General features: G+C 37.3%; 2 protein-coding genes across 2 annotated transcripts in view; both read left to right on the top strand.

The window, feature by feature from the left end:
- Positions 1-248, top strand: part of LOC140153012 (mitogen-activated protein kinase kinase kinase 21-like) — a 16312-nt gene extending 16064 nt beyond the window's left edge. The window contains exon 7 of the mRNA XM_072175629.1: positions 1-248. This exon is cut by the window's left edge and continues 639 nt beyond it. The gene's annotated coding sequence lies outside the window, so the exon portion shown is untranslated.
- A 9758-nt stretch (positions 249-10006) lies between these two features.
- On the top strand, positions 10007-18958 carry LOC140153091 (uncharacterized). The gene is made up of 6 exons (XM_072175752.1): positions 10007-10369; positions 10905-10943; positions 11116-11331; positions 12798-13007; positions 13131-13418; positions 14047-18958. Exons 1-6 carry the CDS (start codon positions 10207-10209, stop codon positions 14214-14216), a joined length of 1086 nt encoding a protein of 361 aa, XP_072031853.1. The 5' UTR covers positions 10007-10206; the 3' UTR covers positions 14217-18958.
- Positions 18959-19128: the final 170 nt, after the last annotated feature.

Raw genomic sequence — 19128 nt, 5'->3', positions numbered from 1 at the left:
TAATCAGGATTATTAACATCAATATCAATAATAATCAAAAATATAACCCATATCAATAATAAACAAAAATAGTAAAATCAATATCAATAATAATCCAAACTATTAATATCTACTTCAATAATAATCAAGAATATCAACATCAATATCAATAGTAATATCAATAATAATCAAAAATAGTAATATAAATAATAATCTAAACTTTTAATATCTATATCAATAATAATCAAAAATATTAACATCAATATCAATTAGGCCAATTATAATCAAAGATATTAATATCAATATCAATAATAATAAAACATATTACACATATCAAAAATAATAATAATAAAAAAATAATATAAACATCAATAGGAATCAATATATGAAAATCAATATTAATAATAATCCAAACTATTATATCAATATCAATATATCAATAATGATCAAAAATATTATCATCAATATCAATAACAATATCAATAATAATCAGAAATATTAATATTTTTGATTATTATTGATATTATTTTCTTTTTTATGAACTTTAAAATTGCATCGTGCCGGGTAGTCTATTGAAATCGAAGTGACGTTTACCAACGACTACCAACGAAATTGTGACGACCTCAAAACGACTAGACACGGCTTCGCACGGTATGGAAACGCCAAAGAAATGAGGGTTGCGGTCTCCAACGAAATCTGAACGGAATCACAACTGATTCTTTTGCCGTCACAAAATTTTCAACATGTTGAAAATTTGCCGACGAACGCGACGAATAATTGCGGCCGTCTGCGGTCGCTAACGGATTCGTCAGCGACAACTAACGGCATCACACGGTGAGTGACGGTAAATTCAAAATTGCAATTCGCAGCTTAACGTCGCTTGCCGTTCACCCCTATTCGTCATAGTGTGACCGGGCCTTAAGCGTTCCCAACTTCCCACTCTTCACAGCGTTCTGGTTATCCACTCAAAAATATCAATATCAATAATAATCAAAAATATTAACCTCAATATTAATAATAATCAAAAATATTAACCTCAATATCAATAATAACCAAAAATCATTATTAACATCAATATCAACAATAATCAAAAATATTAAAATCAATATCAATAATAATCCAAACTATTAATATCTATATCAATGATAATCAAAAAAATTACAGTGTGACCGGGCCTTAAACAGACAAATTTGGTAGCTGGAAATGTGCAACGTTCGTCAGCACAGTGACGACAGTGACCAGTGACCATACAAAGGACACGAGATTTTGCACACAAGTAATTTTACATTCCTATACACCTGTGCAATGTATCTAAACCTATGTCCAGCTTTTAACCAAAATACTTAGCAAATATCTACAGGAGGAACATATTGCATACTGCTCTCTAATTTCACACTATTCATTTTTCTGAACAGAATCCCTACTTATTTTTGATTCTGTAACTACTCGTTTTGATGAGATATATTGTTTATTTTCAAGCGATAATCTTATCAAAATGAATAGTATCCGATTTATTATTCATCAAGTGACTATTTGAATTGAAAAGATGTCTAACTCATTATTTGACAAGATGATTGTCAATTTCAATTTGAAAAGGTTCTGTTATAGCACCCTTAGTGAAGACAAACTATTCAAATTTAATTTTTTGGTCATTTTTTATTTAAAAAATCAAAAACCTACTCATTTTTGACAAGAATCTATTCAGTTAACAAACTTGTATATATCTAAAAAACAATTCGTTTAAGGCCGTACTACACCCATATATTGGTTTGATTGGTCTAAAAAAATATTTTTTCATTTATAGCTAGGCGATATATGCACGGATCATGTGAAATAAAAATAATTATGAAACAACTTCGTAAAAGTGTCCTTTTTCACCCATTTGTCTTAAAGTTGACTGGTTGGTAAGGACGCTTATATCCACTTTTTACGTCTGTGACAGGCGGCGTAGGAAGCGCAACACGTGACGTACGAGGCTGGCGAAGATACACTGACAGCCCCATTCAAAATACACGGTTAGCAATTACAAATAGAAAATTATCATACTTGCAGTAGGGTACTTTGTCGTACCCCGACGGTTTTAGAGTAAGATAATTTTGCTTTGACACCACATAACAAATTTAGAATTTGTGACGATTTCATGATTATATGTTAATCTAATGGCGACCTCAAAATTGGCGATATCGCTTCCATCACCGCCTGGTATGTGATGTCAATCTCCATAGGGATGGGCGATACCAATTGTCGATCTAGAGCAGTCAGGGGGTGGGGGCGTAATTTTAGAAAAAATTAAATTTAATTTTAAAAAAAATGGCCGCGGAGCGCGCTTGCGCGACGCAGGAGGTTGTCTGAGGGAGGATGTTTCCCCCTCAGAAGTAAGAAACTTGTGCAAAATGAAGATCTAATTGAAGCGATTTGGTGGACAATTTTGGCACTATTACTAGTGTAAAATTTTAGGTTTGGCGGCCGAAATTTTGTGAAATGTGCGGTTCATGAAGCCTTTCTTGGACAAGTTTCCCTATTGTCGTAGGCCTATAAATTGTTTTAAACATAAATCGGCGAAAGAAGAAGCGAAAATGGCCACTTGTATATCGATTACGCAGGGGAGTGTAAAATGAAGAAAATTGAAGTGTTTTGGTGGACCATTTTGGTACAAGTGTGTAAAAGTTTAGTTTGAAAAAGCCGCAAATTTGTTAAATGATAGTCCATGAAACCTTCCTTGGACAAGTTTTCCCTGTAAGCCTGTACCCTTATTGTGTTAACATAGGGCTTAAATTTGCAAATGTTGGAAGAAGAGCGAAAATGATCATATGTTTATCCACTACGCAAGGGGGAGTCTGAGGGGGATGTTCCCCCTGAGAAGTTTGAAAAATTTGCAAAATGAAGGTCGAATTGAAGCCATTCGGTGCATTGTTTTTACACTACTATTTGAATCAATTGCTTTTTGACAGAAAAAAGGGCCCGAACTCAATTTGCAAAACTTGAGATTGGCAATTACTAAAGCTAAAGTCGGTATGGAGTCCGTCTTAATACTGACATTGGTGGCAAAATGTGAGGGGCCCTGCATATCGGCGGACCCGCAGTAATTTTCACATGCTTTTAGGACGAGGACCCGCCTTCAAGCAATGCCTAAAATAATCGCAGGCCTATATAGGACCTACTTCCAATCGTCCCGACTGTGCGGTTATTTACACATGGGCCTACTCAATTACGTGCAATTTAGTTTCTCTCCTCCTTTCCTCCATTTTCTCTTCTCTTTTTCTCCTTTCTTCCCCTTCTCTTCTCTTTATTTTTGGGGGGTGGGCCCGTCAGCCACCTGAATCCGCGCCTTAATTGAGTCAATGTGTATGTTGGGGAGGGGAGGGGGTACTGAGGCCTACCACATTTAATAACGAACTTACTTACTCTTTGTGGGATTTCGAATCGCAACACAGGTAATAATAAAACCAGTAGCAAACTTCACTTTACCAACAAGATACAACAACTTTACAACTTTCTTTTTAATTAATGAAACAAAGCTTATTTTTGACTCAGAGTTTAAATTTAAGATGCTAGCCGAAGTCAATAACTTTGCACATTCTTCGGGTTCCTTTGTTTCCACTCTTGTTAAAAGAAGACATAAAACCTGATGATCAGCTGACTCTTTCTGTTGACAATTTAAGTTTAAAACATTCTTAACACAATTATTTGTGTGTTGAAAATAATTGTAAACAAAACCAATAGGCCTACAATTGGCTAGTTTCAAATCTTTCTTAACATATTTTAAACCGTGTTTTTTGTACTGAAAATATTTTGTAAAAGATTTGCAATCACTTTGATTGGGATCGAACATTGCCACTTTACAATGCTCAAGGTCACCAAAACTCAGATGTGTGAAAAATTCCTATTGTTAAAAATTGTTAAAAGAAGACATAAAACCTGATGATCAGCTGACTCTTTCTGTTGACAATTTAAGTTTAAAACATTCTTAACACAATTATTTGTGTGTTGAAAATAATTGTAAACAAAACCAATAGGCCTACAATTGGCTAGTTTCAAATCTTTCTTAACATATTTTAAACCGTGTTTTTTGTACTGAAAATATTTTGTAAAAGATTTGCAATCACTTTGATTGGGATCGAACATTGCCACTTTACAATGCTCAAGGTCACCAAAACTCAGATGTGTGAAAAATCCTATTGTTAAAAATTGTATGAAATCATCCCTCAGCGTAAACTAGTTTCTATACACTTTTAAATGTGAATGATACGGTAGGTCGCTGAAAAGTGTTTTGTGACGTTACATGTAGGCCTACATTAGGAAAACAATTGTTATTTAAAGTACCGTAACATTTTTCAAAATCGAGATTTTTACCTAATTGTAATAAATATAACATAACAAACCCCCGGGTAACAAACACACCCTGAAATGTTTTATCATGTACATGCCCCGCCAATACCCGCCATGATGTGCCGCTGAGTGCATATCCCATAGACAATCCATTGGATTATTCAAAACACTGTACAATGTAGGCCTAGGCCTAGCTGTGAGCCCGGGCTGCGAGATCTGGATCTGGATCATTTATACTCCAATAAAAGCAGTGAATTCTGCACCCGGGATTCTGCATCACACTAGAGTTGGAGATAGTCTAGACCTACCACACAATTTATTCGCTACCTGAAGTCGCTAATAGAGAATGAGAGATTAGAATATTTGTTTATATTTGTTTTCAATTTTCTAATATGTTTTTCAATACGTTCCATTAAATAATTCTTTAGGCCTATTCTGTCATGTCTGTAAAGTACGGTATCGTACGCGTACCGGTATCAGAGAATCCGCGGTATCGAGTACCGCTCAACCTTAGTCAAAGGTCAAAACCAATTATAAAAATATGGCGTCGTGTTTTCGTCGGCTTCGCTTGTCTTCGAAGCGAGCAGTGATTTTCACGGATTTTACAAGCTTTTACACATCATTTTCTCAAAATGGAAGGAATACACACCCGCTACAGGTAAGTGACGAAACCGTTACTACAAATGTTTTAGGGTGTGTACAACAGTTTAATTTTGAGGTTTTACCATTGTGAACATACCGATTCACATTATAAATCGTATTTCTTAAGCTTTCTATTTTCTCAGAAAACTGAGCAAAAATTCACCTAATACTGAAAATTGACTGTTTTGACTGTTCTTTAATTTCAACCTTATCAAACCTGAAACAAATGTGCTGCCTTGTGAACACAAATTTTGCATATCATTGTCAACTGGAAGGGGGGAAATAAGTTTAATTTCATTGATAACATGAAATTGATGCATATTTGTGTTTTCAAAGCTGTGCATAATTAATGCATTTCCAAAATAAAAAATATTTTGGTACTATTAGGGTCTGCCATTGATGATAAATAAGTGTGTGTAGGTCGATTCACGTTAGCAGTTATGAAATTGCAAATATGATCAAAATTGTGATGGGGTCATCATGTACCTCTCTTTGGCTTGTACAATTAAAAGCATGTAAGCTACATTATTATCAATACCATCAATAGAACGAGAAGATTTGCCCCTTCATTATGCATACTTCACAAAATGCAAAAAAACCACAAAAAATGTGATGGGTGTAGTACCCCCTTAATACCATAGACATACCACCTAGACCTATTACTGCCCATCCTTTACCACAGCGGGAGGTGAAGCCCCGTATCCAAGGTGATATTGACGGATTGACGGGGTTACTAGGCGCGGAGAAATATCGCATACATGTTTGACGCGCTCGTTTGCGTGATTACTGCGCCGTTATCGCCGCGTCAAATGCAACATGTTCCATAGACGCGAACATGTCTGCTTGTTTGCGTCCGGGTATGCGTCCTTGTCAAATTCGTTGCTAAGCAGTGTCGGCTTCACTACGCGAGTCAAAGTCATAGGTCTAGGTTCTCGTTTGTCTGGGCTTAATACCACCAAAAAGTATTATAATATGGTTGTGCGCCATTGAGGCATTTCTCAAAAAAAACTCATAGACGCCTAGTAAGTATTAAAATGATAAAAGAAATGGAGCTCAGACAAACTGGCATTATAATAAGGGAGAGAAAAAATCAGAACCGTTCGGATTCGAACCAGCGTGCACTAACGATTACATGTCGTTCATACATACTCACGATATTACGACGTTTCTGATTGGATTTGCGCTCTTTTTTGCTGGTCATAAATACCGTTTATGACCAGTACGCAGGGTATAAACAAGCTGCGTCACGCAGCGTTGGAACCCAATTAACACGATCCACGATTTGCTAGTGTTGCGTATACGCGCATGTCACCGCGCCCATCTCACGCGGGCGCAAAAGATGACGCGTATCACGCGTTGACTCCCGGCCGTTGACCTCATGAGCCGAGCTGCTCCTGCAAGTAGGCCTACTCATTTTCTTCCAATTTATGAAGGATAACGGTATGGAAATGTTATTTAAACTTGTAAACCCTTATTATTTTCATCTATATTGAATTGCTAAGAATGTTGGGTATGTATGAACGGGTCACGCCTCGGGCATAAACAGCGATCATGCCCTCAATCCTATGAATGAACCCCTAATTCAGCTCACCACCACACGACATAACAGCTCATGGCGGATCTGCCGGCGAATGATTTTATTCTCTCGAAAATGTCTCACGGCCAATGTAAATTAATTATAATAAGAGAGGGCGGCCTATCTGCTGTGTCATAGCATGATTTGCATAATTTTCGCTAAATTTGGATTGGTCAAAATTAGTAATATCAAATGCTGCAAGTGTACTACAGATGGGAGAGATTGGGTATTTTTAAATGATTTTAAGCAGCTTTTTCTATACATACACTTCTAGTGTCCGTTTCTATTCATCGTTATGTATTCTTCTCCCGTGCATTATTTTCGCGAACTACCCTTCACAGCCCAAATTATATAAACCTGCACGCTAAACAATGCATTATCTAAAACCTGCACGCTAAACAATAGATTCTAGATAATACGTGCACGCTCAAATACTAGAAATACTACTTTCACATAACCATATAGTAGAGTTAGGTGACGCTTTCGACACAGAGGTCACATAACTATATAATTGAATATATGAATACAAAAGCCACCTAAGTCCATACTTTGGCCAAATTGAGTTAAGCATGGGAAATTGTTGCTATACATAGGCCTGTCATATGTATGAAAGAACAACTCAAATTCATTCTCTGTGTCTATTAAGCATGTGAAAAATAGCATGTATGAAAGAATCACCCAATTCCATGATTTGAGTCTTGTAACACATTGATTGAAATCCATTATGTATAAAAGTCCACTTGTAACACATTCATTGCTAGAGAGTGACTTTTGAACAAAAAATGGGTTTAATAAAGGAAAGTGTGTGGTTTATATTACATGGCAGAATGCTTATCAACATTATACATACCTGTGTGCTTTATTTTGTATTATCTTACTAGTGGTAATCTCATTCTAACATTGTTGTCTTTGTATATGATTCAAACAACCACCTAAGTCCAAAATTTAAAATGAACCCCACGAAGTCCCTGAAATGCTAATCGTCATACCTAATACAGGTTAATCCACTCATTTGCACGTAAAACTTACCATATTGACCAGGTAAATCTAACTGAAGGAATTAAAATGATACACAGGTTTTTCTCTCAAAATCACTTCCTATGGACTTAGGTGGCTTTTGTATTCATGTATTCAATTGTCTGTTCGATATATATACCATCAAAAAAGTACGAATATACATTCTGTGGTGTTAAAATGGTATAGTTACAAACGGTGTTCTATAATAGGGTACAATTACCGAATAGGGTGCAACTCGTTAGACTTGAGTCCAGTCCTCGTTTGCGGAGTTTAGGGTTAGGGTTTAGGGTTGGGGTAGGGCAGTCTTGTAATAAGACTAGTAGAGTTGCACCCTATTCGGCAATCGCTCGTGCAAAGGGCAGATCATTGTCATAAATTATGATTAATGACCTCAAATAAATCAAACATCAAATGAGAATAATCGAGCTTCTATTAATTAAAAGGGCCAAAAACAGGTGGATCATAATTATACAAGATGACACCATTGCAAAATATTCAGCATTTTACAAATGAAATACATGTAGGCCTATATCTAAAATAATATAGCCGGGCCCGGGAAACACACACTAGCGCATAATATCATGATCATGCTTTATAATACCATAGGCCTTCAAACACATGTGTTTGAAGGCCTATGATAATACTGAACAAATTGTTAAATCCCAATGTCGTGTGTTTTAATATAAGTAGATTTTAAAGTTCAAATTATAGAGCTATAAAGTCCAGTTGATATTCACCGTAGTACTAGTCGGACATCTAAATCGATCGTTTCCAACTGGTTCAGTGCTCTCTGTGTTCGAAACCACGATATTAAATGATCACAACATAAAGTCAATTGGTTACAAACCATGCGTGAATAAGTTACTAAAGTATGACGTATGGCGCAATCGATACCATTGATAGCTAACTTATACGGGATTGATTTTCTTTACCAGTTAAATGCTACGTAGCTGGTCAATGTCCTGACGGTGTTTTTAAAATGTAAGATATTTTCCTAATATTAAAACTAATATAATGAATGCAGCAATTAATATTGCCTATTGTTTTAATAGGCCTACACTCAAAGTGTATGACGGATAATGTACTCGTGCAAATACATTCGTCAAGATAATTGCACTTGCCATGGAGTTATTGCATTTAGCTCTTGCAATAACTCCACGGCGCGTGCGATTATCTTGACGAATGCATTGCACTCAGTTCATTATCCTTATCAGAAACACTGGCATGATTTTGCATATAAATTAGGTAATTCATAGACAGCATAGACTATTGTTTTAGTCAATATACTGCTCATTGCTTTTGTGCAATTAGCATTTCAAAAGCTTTCTATTTCTTTGTCTTCAAGAAGACAAGTATATTGCGAGTATATTGATAATAATCGTATCGTCGGGGGTTCGTTGGAAAAATTTTACACAAATTTGCATTTTTACACTATTTTATACCCAAATTAAGGTGTTTACTAAATGTGAACATATTTAAACAGAACTAAGAACAAAGATTTTTTTCCTTTGAGTTGGGTAGGAGGTCAAAGAAAGAACTTTAAGAAATATTTAGTCCCTGATGTGAAAATATTTTATTTTGCTTCTTAACGTGTATCTGAGTTTTGTTCACTTTTTTCAATCCATCTTCTTCCAGGGACACCTGCAAAACGTGTTAAACTATTTGAATTTGAATGTATAGACCTTTTTTCTGATGACGTCACCTAATCGATACTGGGGTCTCAGCTGTAAACAAACAACACGTGCGTTTCCCACATGCCCACAGTGTGAAAACATCAAATACTGCGTGTTTTCTTCTCTGTTTTGTCATCTCTCACAGCTTTTCACTTTAACTTTTAGGGAACTGTATTATACTGGTTACACTACGGGATTCTCATGAGCTCTCATGAGAGTAGCAGCGCTGCTACTACGTCGGCCACCAGACCCTTGTGGCCCAGCAAGCCGGCTGCAACTCGCGAATACCTCATGGCGTAGGTACTTTGAAGGTACTCCGAGTACCGACATTGGTACTCACCCCCGGGGTACTCACCTGCCAGGTACTCTGGAGCTGAGTACCGACGTCGGTACTCCAGCTGTAAGCAATGGCGTCACTCATGGGTTCAGACGACCTTTTTTAACCTCATCGGTACAGTCAAATGTCCTTTTTTATATGTACAATGATATTTTTGCTGAAGAAACTCCTCTTCATGTGCTTCCTGATCAGTTTATATGGAACACTCACGCTTTACAGGCATGGAAAGATTTTGTTAGAAACCCAGATGCTGAATCACTTGTTAAGTCATTCTCCCAAGACGTTCAAATTGACAATTTTTCAGATACTTCTGAAGAATTACGTTGTAATACAGTCGTAGATAACTTTTACGATCTTATTGAAAACATGGGCAATTCAGCGGGCTTAGTAGACTCCTCCGTAGTCCACTTGCCCATTTTGCATACTCTGGCCATTTAATACATTTAAGCATAAAACTGACCGATTTTGGAATATCCAAAATCTCTGACGTGACAGTAACTACCGAGGTTAAAGGCACATGGGCATGGGTTGCCCCGGAAGTATTTACAGAGCAACATCTATCACCACAGTCTGATATCTATTCCTATGGCATAGTAGTGTGGGAAATATTCACAACACAAACTCCATTTAAAGGATGTGAATATCAGAATGTCATGTGGAGAGTGTGCATTAAGAAGGAAAGACCTCAAATTCCTGACGATTGTCCAGAAGAGATCGCGAGACTGTTGCGTCAGTGCTGGCTTGAAGATAGAAGAGCAAGACCAGAAATAGGAGTTATTGTGGGATTGGTCACAGCTTACAGGAAAACGATTCAAGGTTAGTAATTCGCTTTCTTGAAGAAAAAATGAAAGTCATTTGACTTCCTTATTGTGTTAGTTTAAGACAGTAACAGAAAAAATACATCAAAATTTACAGCGGTAAAAGCCGAATTGAAGCTGCACTCGAAAACACAAAATGCAGTTGAGATCTAGAATTTACAGAAGAACAACCGGGGCGACACAACGATGACAAAAACGTGACTTTCGTAAACCAACCCAGTGATTCAAATCACCATAATCACAGACACATCTCTCCCTGGTCCTTTCGGACAACAGCTCTTTCGGGAAATCTTCTTTATTATTTGTGGCGTTGCTAGTCCTTTGAAAATTGTTTATGAGCCCCCTTCATCTATTTATTTACAAACGACGACCGAACACGTTTTGATGAATACATTTTACATATCTTGTAAACGCATCTCAGATGCCACTGTGTATTTCGTATTTGCAGAATTATTTCAATTTTGCTACCAATGTCAAATCACCATAAAATAAAATATTAATCGTCTAGTTTATCTTTCTTTATCAATTCGCAGAAGCGTGCAGGGAAATCGAAATCGTCATCCAGTTTTCAGGTAAAGACATCGACCCAAATTTAAAGTTATTAGTGATACTCCTATGTATTTTCTTGTTCAAATTTGTTTGTTCTTCCCGCATCATGAATCAAAATGGGCAGTAAATTTGTCATTAAGGGTCAGTGGAGCATGAATATTGTACCTGTACTAAATTATTGCTTTCTTAATCCAGGCCAACAGACTCTGTGGTTGAAGGTTCCCTACGGAATTACAGTTCAATCCATCAAGACAACTAGTGAGCAATCCAGTGGTCTTTCAGGTCCTCTGAAGTTATTTTACCGAGACAAGGAGCTAAACGACCGAAGTATTCTCCAGGACTATGGTGTAAATGACGGTGATGTCATTCAACTGCTACAATACATCAGACTTCATGTGAAGTTTGAAAACGGTATGCTTTACATTTCAAGTGTGTACATCGCTATATCAAACAGATGATAAATAAATAAAAGCCTGGAATAAAAGGTAGTAGTCATATTGCGGTAAGGTGCTTACTTTCTGAGTTATGAATGCAAGTGGGTTAAATGTCAAATAGAACTTGCTTATGAGTGTAAAGTTGGGTACGTATGAGTATGACTAACATATTGACATCTGTGAGGTATATTGAATAATAATATAACAGTCCGAGAAATTCAAGGTCAAAGTTTACACGGGGTCAAAATTCAAAACTGTTCCGATTTTGTTAAAACCCATTCCAAAATATTCCCCAGGTCACAAGGATTCGGAAAATATTATAGTTTGACCCACCTACGACCAATCAGTCTGGAGTTATTGGCGAAAAGGTCAAAGATGGGCTGAGGGGTAAAACACAGAAAAGCCCATTTTGATGATTCAAGAAAGAAATAGTTTCCACCACCTACAATGTTTCGTTAGCATAGTAACACACCAAAAGGATTTACTGCCTGTTGATTCTAATGGATGTTGACATATTTTCCCGCGTTACTTAGGTAACGAAATGTAGCACATAGTTTAAACTATTCTTTGTATAAATTATATGCATTATTGTAACTTAATAAATAATTTATTTAATATATACATGTAAATACTTAATTTCATCAGAATCTTATGAATTTATGGGTCAAAAGTTATAATTTTTGATGTGAGAACCAAAAATGTACATTTGAACGCCCATGAAATACTGATTATTTGTTGGTTCACCTGGAACATTTCTGCTCGACCAGCGTCTTCAGCAGATGTTGATGTTGTGATACTATCTTGTCTGCAATCAGGAGAGTACTGAATCGGATCCATGAATATGCGCGTATTTTGAGGGGGGCTTTGGGTAGCCAGCCCCCGGGGTAAAAGCAACGGGCGGCCAAAATGAAGGGGCGGCGGAAGAAGAAGGGGCGGCAAAAACATGGGCGGCAAAAACGAAGGGGCGGCAAAAAGAGTTATTAAATAAAAAAGGGCGGAAAAATTTGATAAACTAAGCATTTTTCAAACGACCGCGAAAAAAATTGGGTCAACCTTTTCGGTCTTTTGAGGAAGGGGCGGCAAAATTGAATTCTTCAGCCCCCCGGGGTTGGGGCGGCCACGGTACGCCACTGATGAATCCCGCCATGAATACTGTTTAAAATGAATGGGTTAACTCACTTGGACACATTTTGTTTACAAATTCAAACAAAACATCTTTGCGCCCCCCTATTATATATATTTTTACAGGGTCAAAAGGAAATATACGGGCTCTCCGCTGATATCAAATTCTCCATTTTAATGAAGTGAGGGATGGTGTGGGGATGAGGCTGTTGCGCTGAGCATGGACCTAATTCATGGTGTATACATTATCAAAACCTCACTAAAATCCAACATACCATATATTATCACCAGACACCGGTATTGTTTATTTTGGATTTGCAGGTAACACCATCGTTTTGGACACATCATTTGAAGAGACACTTCAAGGCTTGAAGTCTAGGCTCAATCAGGTGCCACATGGATCAGCATACTTTACCACGTCCCACTTACGTCCTCTTAGAGACGACCGATCACTGGCTTACTACAGTATCAAAAATGAAGATACGCTACAGGTGGTGTCACAGCCTTGCATACAAATACAAACAGAGAAAGGTGAGATCGAGTTTGTTAGTTTATTTAACAGAATATTTGCTCATGTTAACAAAACTAGAGTGGTTAAACACAGCAAAGATGGAATAATAGTTGTTTATTCTACATATAATTTACATTTTTTAGGACATATCTTCACTGTGAAGACCAACGGTCATGACACTGTTATGGATCTAAAGAAAAGTGTCAAGCACCAACATCTGATCCTGCAAGAAAACCTTTACTCCACGATCCTGGAGTTCAGTAAAAGCAACAGTTCGAAAAACCTCCTGACCCATGGGCACCTTATCGATCAACTGAAAGCAGCAGCTCTTCAGGATGACAGTACCATACAAGGCAGTGGTGTACAACACGGAGATACTATTTGTATGATGAATCTCCAAAGGGCGTATGAATTGCCTCACAAATTTGACTGTGAGTAAACTTAAGATATTACTTTACAGAATCTCAAATGATACACCGTTTCACTATTATTGATACATTTTATTTTTAATAGTGCAAAGGGTGGAGTGGCAAACGAAATTGATGTTATAGGCCTATGGCTTACACACTGTCTGAAACCGTACATTTACCTTGTACGACGTATACAGTAAAAATGACGCGTCTTACAAAAATCAAACTCCCCAAGACCCTAAAAAAGGAAGGTTGATTCATCTGGTGCCGATTGGCGAAAAGGAATCGCACAAAATGGCGAAACATTACGTTACTTTTACAAGACAAAAAATTAACTTGACTAGGCATTGTTGAAATGATTCCTACGACCTAACTTTGGAGACGGCTGGTATGTTTGAAGGTGCAAAATTAATCATAAGGTACGCTGTTTTACTGCCGCGTTCAGAAACGAAAGGAACCTGAGTTTAATTGACATGACGTCAGACGCAAACTAGTCTTTTTAATTCTGTCTTTGATTATGTTTTATCGTTGAGAACATTTGATTTATATTATGTTTGAATACCTATTGAACTCTTCCCGTTTTGGGCGAGGGGGATGCCAGTAAGTAAACGACAAAATATTATTATCATTAATATATTTTTTCTTGCAGGGTTTTCCGAAAGAGTGTTGGTCACCATTCCGAGCTTGACACCCAACGATATAGAACATAATACAACTGGCACGTCGTCAGGATTTGTGGGCATAGATAATAAAATGACATTTCGTGCAAATGGACATTACAGACTTGGACAAACATACTGTATGGATAGGAATAACTAATTTAAAATATAAAGTTGGCATGTCTTTTGTGTGAATTTCCTAAAAACAGGTCATAATAGCGATATATCCGGGTACAAAGTCGGCTTGTTCTGTCTCATACGCCAATTCTTCCTTCTTCTTTCTTGTGGCAACCAATTAACTGCATCTAGCTTTACCATGGATTGACATATTTCAACCATACTTTACCCAAATGACCACTGGGCTAGGCCAAACCTTCCATCGGACTTCGACCTAGCTGTGACCTTTGACCTAGCTACAATGGCCAAAAATGTGATTTCGCTTTAAATCGTATCTTCTTCTACAAACGGCATGCGATGGGGACATGGTTAAGTCATGTGACTCGACTTTGGTCTGTATATATGGGGTGCTCACAGATAAGGGGCCAAAGGTCACACATGCATGGCCATTGACTGGTGCTTACTAGGGGTGTCATATATTTGGGGTCAAAGGTCATCTAAGGTCTTTTCTAGCACTGGATAAAATGCTTAAAATTTAGCCAAATTGGCTGTATCTCAGCCTGTGGAAGACGGATATGGCCCGTTATTGCTACAGTGATGTAGCATTAATGGTAGGGAAAATCTATGATAGTCTCGACCCCATAGGTTAAAGTTCAAGGTCAAAGGTCAAAATCTACAAACAGGCTCAGATTGAGCTGAAATTCACTAGGAATAATCCTTGTGACATCCTAAACACAAAACAAGTAAGTTGATCCCATACGCGACCAAGGGCTCAAGTAATAACCATTTTGACAATTTAAGCGCAAGAAAATGCATTTAATGACGCAGGGTGAAGTCATAGGGGTCAAAGGGCACATTTTAGAATCGGTCCAATCAAGCTCTAATTCAATAGGATCGATTCTTATGACATTCCAAACATGATCAAAATATTTATGATCCCAAAGGTCAAAGGTCATATTATAAAATTGGCCAAAATTAACCCATTAAAACATATATTTACTGGCTTGTACTCAGATTCTATTGACTCTAGTCTACGTTTATTTTTCAGCAGAGACAAAATATGTAACCAAATTGCATAAATCTGGTGCATTTTGCATAAATTTGTTTAAGGGACCGTTCATAAACACTTGTTAGGGAGGCTGATGCAAAAAGGGGGGCCCTGAACAATTTTGACCCTCCTAAGGGGGCCCTGAAAAAAATGACCACAAATTTTGCTGGGGGCTCTGAATTTTTTGAGGTCTGTAAAGAGAGGGCCTCAAAAAATTTTCGCGATGAAATTTTTTTGCATTCAGCCCCCCCTAACAAGTGTTTGTGAACGGTCCCTAATGTTACAGAATATTATTTTTACGTATTGGTAGCTGGACCTGTGTAAACTTTCGTCAGCAGAATGACCAGTCGTGTCCGTTGATGGGGTAACGACGCGACGTTCGTACTCAATTTCATTCTTCTTCATTCAAGTAGCGCCCGCATTCTCATATATAGCCATAAGATAAACCCAAGAACTACTGAGCCATTATTTTGTAACACGAACTATACGAAGGGGGGTTGCAACCCCTCTAATTTTTAATTATAAACGTCGCTATAACGTCATAATGTGAGGGCGCCAATGTAAATTAGGGAAATTCTGGCTATCTACAAAATAGACCAAATTTATTTTCGGCTAAAAATTCTACAAAAATTTCCCCCTAACTAACAAGTAAAAAGTCAGTAGCTTTTGGAATTATTTCACATGAGCGAAATGAAAATCATTGGGCCTCATCCCCTCCCCCTCCCACCCCTTTATAGTCATATTCGATGGCCGGTCCTACCCCTGGGCCCGCCCCTGGGTAAGGTCCTGGGATAAAACTTTTATCACTAAAATGAGCGCAAAAGATGTATCTACGATTAGCTTAGGTTGTTTGGGCGTAAACGCGAGCGGTTTTTTTTATGACGGATAAAAAATCTTAGGGGTGCTACCATAGATGAACTCCTGGATGGGGCAGCTTTAATTAGCATGAGGCCGCATTGATATGTAAATAGCGTATTGTTATTTAAATTTGTGCCCAGACGTATTGAGGGCGACAGTCATGTTATCCAGACGGAGAATGGCTGCATTATGCCGGGCATGTCAAATTGCTGAGTGAAGGCTGATAATCACCTTTCTGTATATATTAAGGTATTAAGCTAGTATATTTCGGGTACCAGTTGGTTATAACAAAAAATAAGAATCATATTTTAAGTGTATTAAAAATATATTAAGTGTATAAACTTTGAAATTCACATGAATTTGAAGAGCAGAGCTTCGAAATCTAGCAGGTGGTGTGAAATTCTGCTATGTGACCCCCTCTGCGTGGTAGAATTATATTCATAAAACATTGAATTTAACAGATATCATGGGCAGTCAACCACGATTTATCAGCATTTAAAATATATATTAATTAACAAAGATAAATAATAAAGAGTACAATGGCAATTATCTAGTAAACAAGCCTGAAATCTTAAAATGTTGCCACGTGATTTCCCGAACACATGATATGTCAACATGTGACCACTATTCAGATTCACCATAAATATTTGGAGTATTGTTGCACGGCTTGCACATACACTGTGCATTTCTTTACCTCCGTATAAAAGCAATAATTCATGCTGGGAGCCAAGTAACATTCTGTCTGCTTAGTGCAGATTGGTATTTTATTTTACTTGAGAGCATAATAGAAATACATAAGACGAATAGAGCGCCATGATGGAAGGTCAGTTCGGGTATCAAAGGTTATCGTAACTTCAAATACTACTTGTATTTCACACCTTGCCTCTGTCACATATTTCCTTCATATTATTGACAGCAAGTCCTAATTTTGACTTTGCTATTGCAAAATATCATTTCATATCAAATTAGTAGACTTTCTTTGAAAAAACATCACTGGTGCCTGATGGGAATACCCGTCCGCCATTTCATTAAACTGGATCGTTTTCGCCTGGTTTGTGCCCAGATGTATTGGGGGCGCGCTATACTCTCATTTAACAGGCAAAGTTCGCAAAACTAACAACGTTGTTATTTGCCAATATCAATTAACATGATCCAAGGGGTCGAACATGAATTATTCATAACGGATCGATAACTGGCCTCACTTTCTAGCTAGTAAACCAGCGGAATTTTTCATAGGTTTTGCGTTCCTAATAGAACAACCGTGAATTTAGTGTCACCCCCTTGGTGCTACCCCCCCCCCTCCCTTCGTAGTTCCAGGGTTAAAAGTTGCTCGATTTAGCAACAATTTTGAAATAATAATATAAAGGTTTGCGTCCCTATTTGAAGTCCCTTGTACGCTTATTGTGAATATATCATGAGCTCTGTGGTGATGGTGTATACGCGTCGGCATACTGTGCAGTGCCGTTCTTGATTTATTGCTTGTGACTTGCATCAACATGATGAAATTTAAAGTCTAAGAAAGTAAAATTTATTGCTAGATGATGGCATGCAATTTAGCTCAATTTGATGCTTGTCTAATGGGATTTCAATAGGATTTCGCATGTGACGTCATCACGTTTTTGCCTTTCAACGGAAAATAAAAATTATGACAAGACTGGGAAGAATCCAAGAGACTTGGGCGGAAGCATAACAAAAAGTCTAGAGAATGGCAGGAAGCTATGGAAATAAGAAAACGGCGGAGCAAGACCATGACCAGAGAGAAAGACACGTATTTCCTAAACCTTCAAATTTCTAGATGATCCCATGAAAAGGGTGGTCGAGTGGCAAAAGGCAATATGGTATTATGGGGCACGGTGGCGCAGCGGTACAATCGTGATGTGCACTTGGACAAGGCACTTAATCTCACTTGCCCCTCTCTAAAGCCAGTGATGAAATGAGGAGCTGTTAGAAATATTGTCCATAGAGCGCAACCCAAAGGTATATGGGCACCCCTTTGGGCATTATGGCAGCTGACATTATCAGATAATTCTAACGACAGAGGAATAAATGTGAAGCGCTTTTATACATGTGAAAGGCGCTGTATAAATTATTATATATAGTATATTTTATTATACTAATATTAGTGTATTTCGATAGCGAGTAGGTGTGGCATGTGTTCGAGTCCCTCCTCTTTCATTCTAGTTTTCTTTTTGAACATTTCTTTTTGGTGAAATGGGGCTAGGTGAATTTATGTAAGACGTAGGGTGGTGTATGGAATCTCTATCATTATCAGCATGACCAGTAATATGTTGTGTGAGCTAGTAGGGCAATGTGTATATTGTATGTTGTCATATAAGTACAGGGAATAGAATTTTCAGAAAAGAACTTCAAATGTTGCATCATGACAATCATACAATGTTAATTATAATTTGCAATATGAAAATTCTATAATAAGTAGTAGTTTATTAGTAAATATCATAAAATAAAATGTAGTTTAAACTGATTATTGTTCTTGTAGTAAATATACACCAAGCACAAAAACAAACTCGTCAGTTGTAGTCATCTTTGTTGTTCAACAACCTGACAATTTTGGATTATTCTGAAATATACATTTTGTTAATTAGACTTTGTTGTCTCATTTGACACCCTGTTCGTGAAAATCGAACAAGAATTGACCAAGATATGCGCCTCCAAAGCCTCAAACCCAAAATCAAAAGTTGCAATTTAAACGATTTTCAATGGGAAAGCGTCGTTCTATTGCATACAAGCACCACGGGCCAATCAATAAAGCACACAGTGTAACAGGCACAATTGAATCGTTAAAATGGCAACTTTTCATTTAAGCATAAGCATGTAAGCGTCATAGAAACATTTGAAAATATTAAGGCTTTAAAAATTGTTAAAAACAACTCAGAGGAGGGCTTCATTTCATTGCGTTATTCGCCGTTGTAGTATGACTTAAAAATCGATCGTTGTCAGGTCAACTGGTTCACGATATCTCTGTTCGGAACCACGATCAAAATGATCACAACACAAAATCAATGTGTGAAAAGCAAACGTGAACCAGTAA

The sequence above is a fragment of the Amphiura filiformis genome, chromosome 1 (assembly GCF_039555335.1).
Source record: "Amphiura filiformis chromosome 1, Afil_fr2py, whole genome shotgun sequence".
Lineage (NCBI taxonomy): Eukaryota > Metazoa > Echinodermata > Ophiuroidea > Amphilepidida > Amphiuridae > Amphiura > Amphiura filiformis.
This window is presented reverse-complemented; position numbering and strand designations above follow the sequence as displayed.

Coding starts and splice junctions, on each gene's coding strand:
- LOC140153091 (XM_072175752.1), top strand. CDS start 10,207: ATGTGGAGAGTGTGCATTAAGAAGGAAAGACCTCAAATTCCTGACGAT. Junction 10,370..10,904: donor TTACAGGAAAACGATTCAAG/GTTAGTAATTCG, acceptor ATCAATTCGCAG/AAGCGTGCAGGGAAATCGAA. Junction 13,008..13,130: donor ACAAATACAAACAGAGAAAG/GTGAGATCGAGT, acceptor TACATTTTTTAG/GACATATCTTCACTGTGAAG.